The sequence below is a fragment of the Ascidiella aspersa genome, chromosome 3, assembly GCF_963924565.1.
Source record: "Ascidiella aspersa chromosome 3, kaAscAspe10.2, whole genome shotgun sequence".
Classification (NCBI taxonomy): domain Eukaryota; kingdom Metazoa; phylum Chordata; class Ascidiacea; order Phlebobranchia; family Ascidiidae; genus Ascidiella; species Ascidiella aspersa.
In genome coordinates, this window is record NC_139449.1 from 9,433,693 (window position 1) to 9,452,102 (window position 18,410).

An 18,410-nucleotide genomic window follows, 5' to 3' on the forward strand; every position below is an offset into this window, starting at 1 on the left:
CAGTTTTTCATAATTGAATCATTTTGTTTTGAAGAAGTTACAACGCTTACCAACCATTCACTAGATTTTTTTTTAAATCCGGGCGATTTAACTTCCGAAATGCTCAACACCAACTGAATACCATGATAATTCACACCCCTTGTTCTGTTTTCGATCGTTTTCATACTTCGTTACGCTGCAAGGCTCGACTAAAGTTAATTTGAATATTTTATAAAACGGTTGTAACTTTAGAAAATAATGAACACAAAATCTTTAAACTGTCGTAAATGGACACATACAACATTATTGAGAATTGAAAAAACAATTGCTTGTACTAAACTTTTAAGAAATTTATATCTCGAGAAACAAAGAAGCTAGAGATAAGACAATATTCGACAATAACATGCTCATTTAAAAACAAATTCACCAACTCTGATATTCATTACTTATACATCATTGTGATGCCTGGCATTGCTTATCTAGATTTTTAAAGGGAGAACTACATTCTTGACGACACGGTAGTGCAGAAGTGTTGCATGGTTTTTCGATTTGCGACTTTTTGGGAATGTTCGGTTGCATTTATAATCAGAACAATCAGGCACAGATTTAGGGGCCAAGAACACTTACGTTACTGATGTCAAATCTTGATATGAAATGCGACAAGGGTGTGTGCATTTCTGTAACGTAACAGTAACTTAGCTACACATCCATATTTTTATACTTCAGGACAGCATAAAGTAGAATACACGAAAGCAACGGACCATTAAAGTGACAATAAACATAAGAGCAATATTCAAGACAGCCCATAGCAATGGACTGTATTCCGGTTAATTACGTGAATAGCACAACAGACGTGTTAAATTACTTTACCTTCTAGTTTTGCCAATTTATGGTCCTTTTCTAAAATATCCCGCTCAAAGTCCTGAAAATTGTACTTCCTCACGATAGCGGACCATAGGACAATTGGGCTTTTGACTAGCACATACGGAAAATGGGACCTGACAATTTTGCTTAGTAGTTCTATGCTTATTTTATTTCTAAATAGCAGCCAAGATTTTTAATCATAGCCAACCTACATACAGCTAATGGAAACTGTTAAACTTTGGATGTATTTTGGTACACTATATGCATGGATCTGTAATGTACATTAACTGATGATGATACAATCAGCTAACGAAACGCCTGAATCAAAATGATGTCGATTTACTTAACCTTTTTTGGGTTTAAAATTTATTATAAAGTTTCGATTTATTTCTATTCAAAGGTTGTATTTTCTTCACTAAACAGTTCGCACAAATACTGCCCAGCTATAACTGAAAAATAGTGAATTAGCCGGAAATGTCTAGTGATGACCAGCGTGGATGGACATTGCAAAGAAAAGTGGAAATGGGGTAAGAATGTAGTAAAGCCTATCAAATGATTGCGACAAAAGACAAGACGCTAGGACTTAACTGGAAATTCACTCAATTTTGGCTTAAATTGAACTGTAACTTTTCGGTCTCTAGAATTCTGTCCAATCTTTTAACAGTGCAAATAAAATCAGTGGTTGCGGGAAAAATTAAATTTATTTCCGCAACCTTAGGTCTTAACTTTTAGGACATCAAATGATTGTGGTATTTTACGGAGTATAAATGTACAATAATATATTTGAAAAAAGCCTAAACGTTGTTGCGTGTTGAATTTTTAAAAAGTACGTAATTCAATACTTCTTTCGAAATTAGAGCCTAGGCTTATAGATTTAGACGAAAAATGTTTTCTCAATTTCGAACCTTTTGATGTTGACTTTTTGTTGTTAGCGTTCGCTCTACTTTGTACGCAAGCCTGGAGGAGCTTGTTAAGGATGACGAAATATCGACGCGCGATTTGGCGATTCGTCTGTCCACTGATTCATTTGGATTCCTGCAACATCTGAATCAGGATATAAAAGACGGTGTGCTGTTTGTTTATTTGATAAGTCTATTATGTTGGAATTATAGGATAGCGCTGTAACGTATAGTCCCACAACTTTTGTACAATGTTGTAATTACTAAAGTATTCACTGTAGTTACAATTTCTAAGCGATTGAATTGAACCACCACAACATGGCAATGATGCTATTTAGATATAACTCACTTTACTGTCATTTGTTTAACAATTAAGGAGTGCTATTTTCGCCTAACTATATACAGAAATACAGTTGTCTACTTGTTTAGTCTTGTGGATTTGTTTTGTATATTTGTTATTTTTTTTCATATATATTTTGGAATAAAAAAAGAGTAAAATGCATTTTTGGATACAATTTACTTGACTCATATAATCTTGAAGTATCATATTTACAATCCGCAGAACTAAAGCCTTTTATGTGTATGCAGTAACTTGACTTTGACCTGGCAAGTATAGAATTTATGCGTATAAGTGACTGTTGGTGAAAGTTTAACTACACAGGCAAAAATTATTTCAGGCAAAAAGTACTTGTTTATAACGCAATACATTTCCATAACTCTCGTGTGGTTGCAAAAGTCACCTTAAATAAACCGAATCACGACGCAGTTTGGTGTTTTTTCTGAAAATAAATGGTTTTACCGAACTAAAATGTTTGTTCAGATATGGTACAAATGGCTCTGCAAGTGTTCGCAAAGTTGTCTCGTGATCTCTTTAATGGAGGTTCGCCGTTAATCAAGATTTTGCAACACGCTTTGTCAGCAAAGTTTCATTTCAAAGCGATTGAACTAATCCATGGCTTCGAGCAAAAAACGTAAGGAATCGTATGTCGTTTGACGGCGATGAAAATATTTACCGGAAATAATGTCGATACGCATGTACACAGAAACCAGACAGCGAAGTTTGATTGTGAAGAAATTATTTTCAACTGCCTGTCGTTGATGAAAGCTTGGATAAGTGTTATGCCAAATACATCAATAAAAGCGGTAACCATAATAGTCTAAGCCTTCCAATGTCATTTTTTGCTAAGATTTTTTTTCTAAATATTCTTGACGATATCTATTATTAATTCACATTTGAAAATGTCCTTGTGAAATAAAATCAAACGTAAGAATATGTAGTGTTGTCAAATAATTATCCCAACCAGACTAACTCAAACCGCATAGCCAACAATCATTAACCTACCGATATTTGTTTTGTACATAAAGGTTGCGCTGCTACAACTAAACGTTAGGAATTCGATGCTTGAGCTGGATTTGATGCAAAACAGGGATATGGTCGCTGACCTAAATGAAGTGCAACAGATGATCGATGAAACGAACAAGAGTCCTGCACCTGAACCCAGTGAACCAAAGTAACCTCTCTGATTTATGTTGATAACTGACATTGTTAAAACTCGGAACACATTAATTAAGTCAGGGGTGTGCGACCTTTTAAACCTGCGAGCAAACAAGCGTACCCCGGTTAAACCACGGTTCCAAGGCAACGCTAGTTAAAGCAAAATGCCCCAAAAAAAATTTCACTTTCGTATTAATGTACAGTATTTGCGAGGGCATATCCTGTAATGATCCTAAAGTGAGCGACAACATATCGAACAGTTTACTGCTCTTTTTATCGGTAGATTGCAGATAAAAAAAATGATAAATTGATAATGCAATCAACACGTTTTATTTAAAATGTGCACCCCAAAAAAGGCCAACTAAAGCCTGTCCTGCATATTTTCGCAAGGCAATTCGAACTATTGGTCCGCGTTTGATATTTATAAAACCTTTATCAATCGATGTGATCTTTTGTAAACTATTAATGTAATGAATTATATATATATATATAGATGCATATTTGTATTAAATATTGTATTTTAATAAAACCCGAAACCATTGAGCGCTGCTTGCTACGCTAAAGCTTAGAAAAACTAAAAAAATTTAAACATAAGTCTATAACATAGCATCTCAGCTTAAAGAAATACATATTCGGCTGGGGCATGGCAAGTTCCCAAATTCTTAACTTGTAAATATTGAACGTCCATCAAGAGCTGCGAAGTCGGTTTAATAGAGTGCTTCTTCGGCCAAACAAATCGAATCCTTAGAGTCCTGAGTTTGATACTCTCTGCAGCGCTGCATTCCATCGATTCACTTAACTAATATTTAACTCGCCCACCTTCAATAAGAGGGTGTAATAATTTCACCCTATGATATTCCACGTTTACGATTTAAAGTCTACAACTGTACAACCATATCGGTTCCGAACTTGCTAGGTCAGGAAAAACAACAAACGAGCTGGAATATTGTTGACAAATTCACACCGTGATATTTCGGGCAAAGTTTTAATTAATTTTTAATTAATAACATTGAATTAGAAGCAAAAGCGCACTTGAGTCTGCTCAAGTCCAGCGTTCGACTTCAGGCAAATAAACCTTCACCGTCGATTCCCAAATCCGGCTTTGACTCCGCAGCTCTGCTCACAATAAGTTGTCAGATAACAAAAAAGGCTGCACGGTACCAGGGCTGCGGAGTAGGACTTGGGCTGGGGACTAAGACTAAAACAAAAACATACCAACGTAAAATTTCCAATAACTAATAACGCAGCAAACCGTTAATTGTTAAGGCGGAATAGCATATGGTGGATATTTTCCAACCACGTATTGGGGCTGGATAAATAATAAATATATGACAGCCCTATGAGGGTATTGCTAAAGATCCACCGTAATTGAGATACGCAAATGGGTGAAATACATGCTGTAGAGGCGGAGCCTGATTCTGGGCTCGACGAAATCGCACATTTAGCAGGAGTGGACTCGGGATTCGGAAGTCGGACTGCGGGGCGGGTGGATCAATTGTTTGACACCTCTATGAGTGGATTGCTTAGTATCCATATTATGTTAGTTACGTAAATGGCTGAAATGCTGGCTGCTCATTCAGAGCCGGACTCGGGACTCATTGCACAAAAATAGCACATTTATCAGGAGTCGGACTCGGTTTTGGGTTAATTATTATAGTTGGAGTTGGACTCGGTTTATTTTCAACCGACTTCGCAGCCCTGCACGGTACCACATAAATTTGTGTTTAGACGAAGTGCATTTGAGACCAGGATGCTACAAATGCACGAGGAAAGTCCTCCGGATAACTTTCGAGACATCCCAGTGTTTCCACGACTCAGTGATATCAACACAGACCAAGTTCCGTTTGTCAGGACAAACCTCACTACATCTTCTTACACGGAGTACGTCACACGTTTGAGTATAATTAAACCAAATTACTTTCGATTTGATTGCGTTGTACGTACTCTACTTATTGCACTGCGCAACAAGTATTATGGCCAAACATAATTCCGTGTTATCTTTAAAGTTTTAACGTCTGTTATATATTTTGCCATAGAGGGAAGTACGGTAGGTATGTAACGTGCTTTTAAGTAACAGTATAACGCAATATTTTTTTTTTATAATACGTAACGTTACAAAATTTGTAATACTGTTTAAGTTAGATTAAATTTGAAAGCCTACGAAGCAGTAGGAAAGACTATATGTGGACACTTCGAATAAATATTTGGTATTTCAAGCTCAAAGGATAAAACTTATGCAACATGGTATCGTATCATTGTCGTTAAATTTAGTTGTGTCTATAGACTCTAGTCTAGAGAAGTGGTCTCCAACCTATGGACCCCATGTAGGGTCGCCTAAGCATTTTATGGGGTCGCCATTACTCATCAATACCTGCAGTTTTAGTGTCAAATTTCTGCAGTTTTATTATATTGCACTCGTGGTTTAAACGAGTATGTTAAAAATGTCAAACAAATCTAAACAAAATTGTGTTTCATTGTTAAATTTAAATCCAATTCTATTAATTTAAACTTTCTCAGATGTGTAGCCACAGTTTGCTGGACTGTATAATTTATGCATACTCAATCGCGTGTGTTATTTAGTTGCATTATTTATCTGAAAAACAAAACTGGGGTCGCATGTAAACGTCGCATGTAAATTGGGATATGTGGTAAAAAGGTTGGGTACCACTGGTCTAGGGCAACACAAAGTTAAGACAACGGGTATAAGGCTTCAATAGAACAAGAGACGTGACTTACAAGGTGGATGAGTAAACTTACAGACAAGATTATTCAAGCTTAATTTTCAACTCTTATTTTTTAGTCAAGATCATTACCTGGATGTGCAGTATCGGCTTTTGCACGAGGATTTTATGAGACCGCTCAGAGAAGGAATTCAAGAATGCTTCAGCAGTGGTGAGTTGGGGACATTGATAAAAAGGACAGGAAAACTAGAAATAAATGAATGAGTTTTATTAGCTGTTTGTTAGTAACTTTTACTTTAAAACGTTTGTGTTTGTCTTTTGATAAGCATGTATATATAGAGCGTAATAACAATATTCTTCTGTATCGCGTCTTTCTTACATTTAACAGAATTTGTTACAGGCCTAATCATGCACTGGCTATAGAAAATTTTACCAGCGGTTGACAATTTGTAATTTATTTATTTCGATCAGTTTGTAACCGACCTATCCTTAAATTAAAAAAACAAACGCGGCCATACAGCCTTTATTATTGCAAAATCTTATATTGATGACAGAACATTTCATTGATTTACAGATGTTAAACCTAATCGACTCCAGCAGCTATCTCAAAATGTCAATGTTTATGACAAAGTCAAGATTAAATTTCCCGTCCCTGGCCACAATGGTACGTTCAACTGAAAAAACAATTGAGCCATATACATTTTTGTTCTTCCATTGCTGTAGTTCAGTTGTGTAAAACTTTTTTTGGAATTTACAATGTTTTATGGAATTACAACAATAAATATCATGAACGAATGTAAAAAATAACTTAGAGAAGTAGATTTGTCAAGTTGTAGTAGAATTCTTATCCGGTTGTTGTTATTTTGTAGTCTTTATTTCAAGGAATGAATGTTTCTTTGAAACATAATTGAATTTTATTTTAGGTATGTTGAGCAGGGTTGAGTTTGACTCCAAGAAATTAAGAAACATTGATTGGCGAAATACAAGCAGGTTAATGTACGGCAACCTGATATGTTTGTCTTCTGACAATTTTCAGGTACGCAAGGCTTAGTTTAAATCATCTGAATAACTTTTATGTTAGTTAGCTGTATTCTCATAGTTTAGCCGACCTGGAACAGCCCTTTTGAAGTGTAAAAATATCTATAAAGTTTAAGTATTTTGTTTGCCACTCCCATAAACAAGGCGTCGCCGCGTTTGAAAAGGTATTGCGAAAACGTGCACAACACTGGTATAGCGTTTGACGTTTAATGATAAAATTCAAACACGTTGCCTTCTGGTGGAAAATATTCCACCATATGCTATTCCACCGTTACAATTTGCAGCCTTTTCAGATTTTAAATTTGGTTCTGCCCATGCACATTGAACACGTCTGACTCGGGACTCAGGTAGTGTTACGTAGGCTTACTCGAGTCCCGCGTCCGACTCCGCAGACCTGCTTACAAGGTTGGTTCTATTAACAAACAGACAAACGACAACAGCACAGTTCTACTTTCGCTAATTTATATATATATTTGCCTTGATTTGCTTAAAATATTTACCCTTGATTTCGTCATCTAACTGTGAGGGCGATGAGATTTCCTCTCTTTTACACATTCAGTTTGTCATAGAAAATAGCGATTTAGACTAAAGCTTCTTGCAGCGGTCATTGACCAAAACTAATATTCTCAGAACAATTTGCTGCTGGGGATTGTCTCAGAACGAGAGGCAAGCAAACTTGCTGATGGAAGTTTTAACGTGGAGCTTGTTGAGAAAACCAACCGAAAACAACAGGAGCAAGATTTACTGGAAGAAGCAATATACAACGGTTACATAAACGAATTCGGTGTGTTAGAACAGTGGTCGGTAATTTTTTAGATCTATTAAAGGCACACTACGAAGGATCCAGGATTTTCTGGGTTGGGGGTGCAATTTTTGATAATGCTGTGAAAAAATTATGTTAAAAGTACCGGTAATGATTCTTAAAAACACCTGTTGACTCCAGCAAACTAATGCGCAAATATGCAGTTCAAATACTGTCTAAAATCGCGCGTCTTTATAATCAGTAAAACTTTAATTTAAAGGCTACGTGACGCATGAGGCACACAAAGAGATTTTAAAATTACTTAAAATAATGGTATTATAGTGTAATTTAACATAAATTGAACTGTACAGTGCATGAGTCACACGACGCAAAATGCCAATGCATAGTGCATTTGCGCTAAATAGATTTAGGTAAAAAAACGAAGAAAACAATGTAGTTACATGGTTAAACTTGGCTAAAGTATAATTTAGGAAAGACGTGGCCTGGTTGCCCTGGGATGCAACAATGAGCCACGATAAAAACACTTAACCACACATACCTGAAATACAATACACTATACATAAAATATACATCTATCAAGCGACCCGCCGTTATACGATAAAACTAATATTAAAAAGTAGCTCACGGCCCCTTAAAAATTATAAAGGGCCACATTTGGGCCGCGGCCTAAAGTTTGCCGACCACTATGTTAGAAGAGGGTAACAGAGTAATATTTCTAAATTTTTGTGCCAATCATAGCTGAGATGGGTTAGTATTTACCCATCGCAAAACATGTTTAAATAAAGACCTTTTAAAGTAACTTGTCGATATGTGAAAAAGCGAGACTTTTTTCCAAATTAAACATATATTAATTAGGCAAAATTTTTTTTGATCATGTCACAAAGTAACTTATTGATGACCGACTCTTGTTTGGCTCAGAAGAATTTGGGATCGGAAGACAAGCACTTGTGATATCTGATGAAGATAGGAAGAAAGACTACATCATGATTGAACCCAAAGCTTTGTTCGAGGCATACCGTTATGTATTGGAAGGTTTAAAAGGTGGGTTACAACGATATCTGTCGTCAAACAAAAACATTGATGAAATAATACAAATTTAATTGAAATCTACATTTTTCCCTAGCTGACTTCTAAAAATGGCTATACCACATACGGTCAATAAACATTTTCGTTTTGCTCGAGAGGACGATTTAAAATTAAATTTGTCGTTACAAATGTATAGTTTCGACATTATATTTTAATAAAATTTAAAGCATTTTAATAAAGATAATATTCAAAGCCTCAAAGTATATCTTACAAAACTTGTGATTCTATATTTTACTAAAGTATTTCATTTTTTTACCTTGTGTATATTCCATTTTTTTACCTTGCATATTTTAATCCAAATTTCTTACCTTTGAATAGTTCAATACGATTAAAATTGATCAAAAATTGTTAACTATAAACAGAAACCGGCAATATACCTTTGGAACGATATATCATTCATTGCAACCAAGATGTGAATCCCCCACGGTATCTTGAATCATTGACAGGAGATTACAACTTCGGCAGCGTCTTACAAGGTAGGAAGAAGGCTTAGCTCGATTATTTTGTTCAGATGATTTTATGAAGCCATTTCGTTTAACTTCATCTCTTAAAGATCCATTGGTTTGACCCACCTATCGTGAACAACCATAAAAATGAATTATGCAGATATAACCAAATAAATATTTTTTTTCGTTATTTAGTTGCAGAGGTTGCGGCTTGCGTAGTGCACCACTTACCTAGAACAGTTGGTTTTGTTTTTTATTAGCGTACTTCTTGACTTATGTTGTGTTATGTTTTTATATGCTGACGATGCTTTTAATAGCGAAATTTATTTATCAATTTATAACTTCCAAACAAACTGATTTTCGGTTTACTAAGATCTGTAGGCCTACTTAGTTTAATCTTTATGCAGATATAGGAGCAAATGTTATATGCCGGCCATTTTAATATACACGTCGATATAAAAGCGGAAATTAAAATGGTTGTGTGGCAGTTGGCCCTTTGTTTTTATATGAACATGTCTGTATTAAATAGTTGCCATTTGTCTACCGTAACAATCCACTGATGCGTGTCAGAAAAACACTAGCGTGTCAGAAAAACATGTGCTACGCGCAATAGGGAAGGATGGCCAGCCAGACGAAGATTAAGAACTACATTTCTCACTTGTATAAAAATTAATATTACCTATAGTTTATTTCTCACTTAAACATCTGTACCGTTGCTCCGTTATACTTTTTAACGTTGTTGGAGAATAACGACATTGCATTGACTACATTTAACCAAATTTTATTCACACTGCAGGATTTATTAATGTTTCCCCAAAATCTTTGTACTCTCATAAAGGAATATGAGCTAAGCAGCATGGATCTTGTAGTTTTGTTTTCGTTGTAGAGAGATGGTAGCAACGTGACGCCGTAAAGTATACCTCGTGTAGAAATATGCATCGGAAGTCAAGAATAAATGCATCCCAGGGTTGGGCGACAATGTATTCACCCCTAGATGTAGCAAATTGTCATGAGACGCACGGCTTGTTTATGCTGGCATTTGTTTGAACAGACTAAGACAGGGGTTCTTAAACTGGGGTCCATTAACCCCTTAGGGGTCCGTAAACTAGTTTTAGGGGGTCCGTGAAGGCCAAATTGAAATATTGGTATATATTTATGAAGTAATCAATTTTTTTCTAAGGAAAGAATTTAATTAAAAATAAAACGTTTTTTCACTGAATATCTCTATTTCTATTTTTCTTTTCACATTTTGTGGACGGAAAACTGCAGATTTCTATAGTCTAGTTGTATTGTGACGTCAATCTATGACGTAATTTTACTAAATTTTTTGCTTATCGTGGTCCACGTAAAGCAAAAAAAAAATTAGGGGTCCGCGGTGAAAAAAGTTTAAGAACCCCTGGACTAAGACATAAAAACAAAACGAATGTTACGAGAAGCGCGAAAAAGTATGGACCTGGGAATTGACACTTGACATCCAACAAACTCAAATTTAACCTGATTGTAAAAGAGAGCCGCCCAAAACTGGTTAGAGAGCGGTATGCGGCTAGTGGGCGGTTTGGCCACACTTTCCATAGGGTGATCTAAACTTAAATGACTTTTAAAACTTTTTACCCATTCCGTAAAATATGTATACCTTTTTATAAATTTGAATATTACGTCGCCATATATAGGTATTTTACATGACTTGCAGGAAATGAAGATGCCAGTGTAGGCTAAATATATATTCTGTGCAAAAACTTAAGATCCTGCGTTTTTAAACTTTGAGTTCTATTTTAGAAGCCAATCAAGTAGTTTTTTGATCTTCAAAAACAAAATCAACTAGACGGGGGTGCGGTTGTTGTATATTTTGTCAGGGGATATATTTTCAGGGCTTAGTGTTTATTTTCAATTTTTACTTTATATTAATTTTTTTTTTTTTTAATATTTTTTTTAATATTTTGTATTGTGTACTTTATATTATATATTTTGTTTTTCATTTTCCTTAACTTGTTTCTGCAAGCAAAAACAGATATGGGCCGAAAACTTCCCCACTTAAAATATGCCTTTGATGCGAAAGGGGTTCAAATATGGCGTAGAATTTGGGGAATGATCGAAACATATATTTGATAAATAGAATTTACTTAGATAATGCATATGGCTATTTTATTAAATTTTGACCAGCTTACGTGTTTGAAAATCAAATATTATCATTCTCTTAAAGACTAAAAATGGTTTAACGCCTATGGTTTGCTATACTTTTGCAAACTTTCACTAGGTATTTTTTTACCATAGCTTGGTCCGAGCAATCACTGTTAAAACAGGCTTTAAATCTGTCGTTTCAAACAATATGAAAAACACTATTACGTGCCTAATACGCAAACTATTAAATCGAAAGTTTTGCTAGATAAGTTTAGGCCTGATGTTGGTATGCTGGTTGGAGCAAGATGCACAACAGGAGCTAACAGAGAGGCGTAGACTGCCTTAAGATTTCGCATTTAGACTTGCGGCGGTAAATACACCCTATTGACACTTAATTATTAGGCGAAGCTTATCGCGAAGTAATTGGTCGCCCCAAAAAATGCTGACGCCGCATTTAAAGCAAGCATTATAAATGTGTCGCCGATATTCTGCCTTGAACATCCCTACTCGAAATGCTTCCCTCCGTTAATTGTACGGTGGGTGAAACTTTATTCACGGCCTTACCTCTTTGTGTATTACCGCGACAATACGATGAAATACGATTTGGAGAATATTGGATACATCGTATTTGGAGAATATTTGCTATTTGCACCTGTTCTGTATGTTACTCCAATCCAACATATCTACACACAATTATAAGTTGTGTATACTAATATAATAACTTATGGCTTTGAAGCGAAGGGGGTTCAAATATGGCGTAGATTTTGGCAAATGATCGAAACATACATTTGATCAATAAAAATTTACGTAGATAATGCTTACGGCCATGTTATTACATTTTGGTCAGCTAGCATGTTTAAAAAGTCAATATTTTCATTCTCTCTAAATGATTTAACGTCTATGGTTTGCTATACTTTTTCCAACTTTTACTGTGTAAATTTTTACCATGCCTTGGTCTGAGCAATCACTGTTGAAACAGAGTTTAAATCTGTAGTATTGAGCAATATGCAAACACGTTTATGTGCCTAATAAGCCACGTTTTATATTGAAAGTTTTGCCAATTCAAATCCAATAAACGCAAGATTTATTTATTTATGACGCCATGTTATGACGTAGCTTTGTAACGTCGTCGTTAAGAATGCGTTAAACTTAAGCTTTTTGTTGTTGCGGCCCTTGTATAATTATATTTGCTTAGACCTGGTGTTGATATGTTTGAATGGTGCAACAATTACAACATGTGCTAACAGAGATGTGTACACTGCCTGTAGGATTCGCATTTAAATTTGCGGTGGTAAAATATTTTGTGTTGTAAGAGCAATAGGTTTTTTTACTTAGAGAGGCCTCTTTATGAAAGGCAAGTCGCATGTGCATAGTTTTACTAGGCAAGCCACTTCCAACACAAATGTTGCACACGCGGGACAATAGGGCGCAGCAGGGATGCCAGCAGCCGCCTCGTCGCGACGCGAGCTGGACAAAGTAAGCGAATATGAACGAATTCTGTATGAAAGTTTTTCTGCTGCTAGATGGCTGTCGTTAGCTACAAAGTGCTAAAACGCAATATTTCAGGTTTTTACCCCCCAAGCAAAGGCCCCTGGGAGTGCAGCCTCATAAACTTTTACAAAGCACCTACATACCACTCTACGCCATGTCTGAAAATTTAAAGGTTCTACGATGTCTACTTTTTCTATAAAGCTTCGGACAAAACTCGGTCTGAAACATACCATAGGAAACCATAGGAAACCATAGGAAACCATAGGAAACCATAGGAAACCAAAAAAGAATAACGGCAAAAACAAGATATGTCCCGAAAATAAATTTTCGGCCCATATAATTCCTTGCAGTAGTGAAACATATTTTTCAGGACGCCACATGTCAGATGGAAATGTTTTGAAAATAAGCGATTGGCCCGACGCCAAGCAATTAGGCATAGATGAATCCCAGAGAACAGCTGTATTCGACGCCATTACGAAGGAATTGGCAATTATTCAAGGGCCGCCTGGAACGGGCAAAACACATGTTGGATTGATCATTATGCAACTTCTTCTTGACAACAAGTAAGCCCAACGAATTGATATACAAGTTTAGTTTATTTTACCTTGTGAACCATTCTTTCTATGTAGCACAAACTGAACATATAAATTTCTTACAGCTTTACTAAACGAGAATATATAATGGATTTTATCCCGATTTGATTTAATATGAAGAAATCACATTTTACCAATCGTACTAAATTTGTTTCAAATTTTATTTAATCTAAGCGTAAGTTAAAACCTATCGAAACAACCTAGTGTTCAAACGGTCAGTGAACAGAAATTTCTAAACAGGGCTGTCTAAAACAACTCTGATCCGACTTCTAAGTTTGACTTGCTCCAACTGCACAGCCCTGTATTTTACTTATCCACGTAACTTAAATAATACATATTGTGCGTAACATAAAATAATAAATATACAGTAATCTAGTATGTAAAATAACTATTATTGATCATTTTCAGAATGGGCTATTACTAAAAGAACGTTAGTAGAATAGTGTTTCAAATCCCTTACTTAAATCGCATTTAACGTAACTTAAATAATAAATATACAGCAATCATTTAACTCACCAATTAACGATGCTTGGGTTGACCATATACTTCGAATAAAGTCCCCATACCTGTTCCGACGTCCCTGTCCGTTTCTAAGCAGATAGACAAAAATGAACATGGAAGAAAAATTTAATTGTTCTCAAATTACTACATCGGCTTGGGTTTATGCCGATTTTGAAAGATTTCAGGTCATAAAATACATAACTACAATGAAATGTGTGTCGAAAACTCCTATCGGTAAAAAAGTGTTAATTTTTCGACCTGTTTCTTGCTCGTGATCTTTAAGCAATTATTAAACAAACCTGGTCAAATCCAGGGTTTTGTGTCCAAAAATATAATTTCAGACAAAACCGAATTAAATGATGTGAATTGAAGAAACCTTCGGTTCCCAGCTTATGTTAATGACATGAAGTGATTCGTAGAGAAGCATACGTTTATTTGGTTTAAGTTAGACAAAACTATCAACTTAAAAGGAACATGGAAAACATATATTCCTAAATCTCACCAAACAGCGCTTAAATCTCACCAAACTATAAAGGTTATACTCACCTTAAGATTGATTTTATTTGTACCAACGGCCTGACAAGAGGGAACTGGTCATTACCTCTTGTTGCCGCGTGAAATGGTAAACAAGCTATTGTAAATATAGTTTTTTTCAGAGAATGTTTTTTGCACACGACGGTTCTCAAGCTAAAATTAAAAAAAATATAATGAAGGGTAAAGTAAAAGTCCTTGAAACTTTAGACTTAGATTGAGTTGGCAAGAAAAATTCACCCGCAACTACATATAAAAGAGATGATTGAAATGTTATGTTTTTGGGGGTTTATTTGCAAAGCGAGCTTTTAAAGCAAAAATAAAAGTGTCAATATTATGTTCTGTTTTGGAAATCTCAGGGGACAAGCAAAGAGTCCAATATTGGTCGTTTGCGACACAAATCATGCGCTGGATCAGTTTCTAGAAGGAATAATCCGTTTTAATGAAAATATCGTAAGGGTGGGCGGAGGTTGCAAGAATAAACACTTGGAAGAATATAATCTGCGGAAAAAGAAGGTGGATGTTCCGAAATCTTGGCGAAAAGAAATGTGGGAACTTAGAGGTAACTATATTTCATAGTAACAAATGCCCGAGACAACAGTATTGTCAATTCCGAAACAAAATGCTATCTGGAAGTTGCAAATTAAAACGCCATGCAGTGATATTAACCAATAATACTTGAAAGCAAAACACCATTTTATTAGTTCCTAAAACAGTAAATCAAAGTTTCATTTTTTTTACCCTACAGTGATAAACCTCATGGATTTTGATTTACCCTCGTATGAAAAAATGACATGGAAGTAACTATGCGCAAATGATAAAGCAACACAACTGTGAAGTACAATTAACATTAAAATTTCCGTTACAACTTTTATACAATTCGTTTTAACATGTTTTAGCTATCGAACGGTCAAATAGTACATGTAAAATCATCGCCAACATTAGTTGTAAAAACTAAACTTATACTGAACCGTGTTTGTTTTTACAGGCGTCATTTACAATAGGGTTTCAGATAAGAATAATTAAATTTGTAACAAACAACACAATAAGCTAAACCTTTCGTTAATTTTTTGACTATAGAACAGCTGGAACTGGGGTGATCAAGTTTTTGAATAAATATTTAATGACTAAGAACACCAAAAGCCACACCTTACACGTTGGCAGAAATCAATACCACTCTGTTTTTTCATCACTTACAGAGTATTTTGGTTTATTTGAGGAACCGTTAATATTTTCATAGACGACGTCATATAGCTACGTCATAAAAGTAACATTATGAAAATTAATCTGCAACTTATATTCGGTCTAATTACAAATTCCAATCAACTTGTTTTAGAAGGATTCTATTTGAATAAGGAACTGATGATTCCACTTGGCGAAATATATTTTCTTTTAAACAAAACGTCTGATCCTGTTTTTACTCATGTTTTTAACTATGAGTTTTACTAGTTTAATTTAGAAGAAGACGTTATGCATTGGACACATAACATTAGTTACAATTTCTCGACATATTGGCAATAAATACCTTGTAAGGGACCACGAGCTGTATGGATAAACATAAAACACATGAAAAGGCGTAGAGTGAATTTGTCGTGTTTCAAAGGGTGTTAAACAAAATCGAAGTTGTTTTTAAGAAGCACAAATCTAAGTTGTATGTAAGAAGCACAAATGCATCTTAAACATAAGAGCCGCAGGTTGCCACCCATGCTAAGAGTGTTAAAAGTCATATAGCGACATTAAATAACATGAAAGCAAAAGTTGTATCAATATTTTTTAATTGTATTGTTTTTAGAGGAACGCGAACGCCTAAAGAGACAAATATCAAGTGATTGTGAATATATTGACTATCCTGTCACAAGAATTTTGGACTTGCAAGAACTTCAACCGGTTATTCCGAGCGAACTATTTTATCAAATAGAAGCCACTACCGAATGTCGAGGTAAATATTTATATGGGCTGAAAAAATTCCGCACCCCCGTCTAGTTCTTCTTATTTTCTGTAGATTAGCGCAGTCGAGAAAATCTTGGCTCGGCAGACCAACCTTGATTGACAGGGCGTTAAACGAAACAAACGAAAAGGGAATCGTGTATACGTTATAGGGGTAACAGTAGAAACTAGACGGGGGTGCGGTTGTTGTATATTTTGTCAGGGGGTATATTGTCAGGGCTTAGTGTCTATTTTTATTTTGTTTTAATTTTTTTTTGAAATTGATTTTATTTATTTATTTATTTTTTTCAATTTTTTTTTTTCATATTCATTTTTTAATTTTTATTTTTTATTTATTTATTTATTTATTTATTTTTTTTTATTTTATACTTTTTCTTTTTTAATATTTTGTGACAGATATGGGCCGAAAACTTCCCACTTTGATGCGAAAGGGGTTCAAATATGGCGTAGAATTTGGGGAATGATCGAAACATATATTTGATAAATAGAATTTGCGTAGATAATGTATATGGCCATTTTATTACATTTTGGCCAGAGCTTACGTGTTTTAAAACCATATATTATCATTCTCCTAAAGACTTAAAATGGTTTAACGCCTATGGTTTGCAATACTTTTGCAAACTTTTACTCGGTAAATTTTTACCATGGCTTGGTCCGAGCAATCACTGTTAAAACAGACTTTAAATCTGTAGTTTCAAACAATATGAAACACACTATTATGTGCCTAATACGCAAACTATTAAATCGAAAGTTTTGCTAGTTGTTTAGGCCTGATATTGGTATGTTGGTTGGAGCAACATGCACAACAGGTGCTAACAGAGAGGCGTACACTGCCTTAAGATTTTGCATTTAAATTTGCGGCGGTAAATACACCCTATTGACACTTGATTATTAGGCGAAGCTTATCGCAAAGTAATTGGTCGCCCCAAAAAATGCTGACGCCGCATTTAAAGCAAGCATTATAAATGAGTCGCCGATATTCTGCTTTGAACATCTCTACTCGCAATGCTTCCCTCCGTTAATTGTACGGTGGGTGAAACTTTATTCACGGCCTTATCTCTTTGTGTATTACCGCGACAATACGATGAAATACGATTTGGAGAATATTGGAAAAATCGTATTTGGAGAATAATTGCTATTTGCACCTGTATAGTATGTTACTCCAATCCAACATATCAACACACAATTTTAAGTTGTGTAGGCCTGGTGTTGATATGTTGGATTAGAGTTGCCACCAGATTTCGCATTTAAATTTGCGGCGGTAAAATAAGTTGTTTCTTAACAGCATTAAGTAATTTTACTAAACAGAAGCCTCGTTTTAAAATGCAAGTCGCACGAGCCGAGTTGCCACTTCGCACAATGAAAGTCTCACACGCGGGACAATAAAGCACAGCAGGCGGTCAGTCGCTTCGTCACTTCACAAGCTGGACAAAGCAAGCGAATATGAACGAATTCTGTATGAAAGTTTATCTGCTGCTAGATGGCAGTCGTTAGCTAGAAAGTGCTAAAACGCAATATTTCAGGTTTTTACCCCCCAAGCAAAGGCCCCTGGGGGTGCAGCCTCATAAACTTCTACAAAGCACCTACATACCACTCTACGCCATGTCTGAAAATTTGAAGGTTCTACGATGTCTACTTTTTCTATAAAGCTTCGGACAAAAATCGGTCTGAAACATACCATAGGAAACCATAGGAAACCATAGGAAACCATAGGAAACCAAAAAAGAACTAGACGGGGGTGCGGTTGTTGTATATTTTGTCAGGGGGTATATTTTCAGGGCTTAGTGTTTATTTTCAATTTTTACTTTACTTTATTTTTTTTATTTTATTTTATTTATTATTTTTTTTTTTAATATTTTGTATTGTGTACTTTATATTATATATTTTGTTTTTTTATTTTCCTTAACTTGTTTCTGCAAGCAAAAACAGATATGGGCCGAAAACTTCCCCACTTAACTTATGCCTTTGATGCGAAAAG

General features: G+C 35.2%; 1 protein-coding gene across 1 annotated transcript in view; it reads left to right on the forward strand.

Moving 5' to 3' along the window:
- The first annotated feature begins 1,152 nt into the window (after positions 1 to 1,152).
- Positions 1,153 to 18,410, forward strand: part of LOC146159110 (NFX1-type zinc finger-containing protein 1-like) — a 46,937-nt gene continuing 29,679 nt past the window's right edge. Inside the window, exons 1-15 of the mRNA XM_083384864.1 lie at positions 1,153 to 1,370; positions 1,776 to 1,909; positions 2,563 to 2,713; positions 2,786 to 2,885; positions 3,108 to 3,253; positions 4,966 to 5,118; positions 6,038 to 6,129; positions 6,493 to 6,582; positions 6,842 to 6,954; positions 7,587 to 7,740; positions 8,638 to 8,760; positions 9,168 to 9,281; positions 13,231 to 13,423; positions 14,845 to 15,047; positions 16,278 to 16,424. Coding sequence (XP_083240990.1) covers positions 1,318 to 1,370; positions 1,776 to 1,909; positions 2,563 to 2,713; positions 2,786 to 2,885; positions 3,108 to 3,253; positions 4,966 to 5,118; positions 6,038 to 6,129; positions 6,493 to 6,582; positions 6,842 to 6,954; positions 7,587 to 7,740; positions 8,638 to 8,760; positions 9,168 to 9,281; positions 13,231 to 13,423; positions 14,845 to 15,047; positions 16,278 to 16,424 — 1,966 coding nt within the window. The 5' untranslated portion in view covers positions 1,153 to 1,317. The remainder of the gene's footprint in view (positions 1,371 to 1,775; positions 1,910 to 2,562; positions 2,714 to 2,785; positions 2,886 to 3,107; positions 3,254 to 4,965; positions 5,119 to 6,037; positions 6,130 to 6,492; positions 6,583 to 6,841; positions 6,955 to 7,586; positions 7,741 to 8,637; positions 8,761 to 9,167; positions 9,282 to 13,230; positions 13,424 to 14,844; positions 15,048 to 16,277; positions 16,425 to 18,410) is intronic.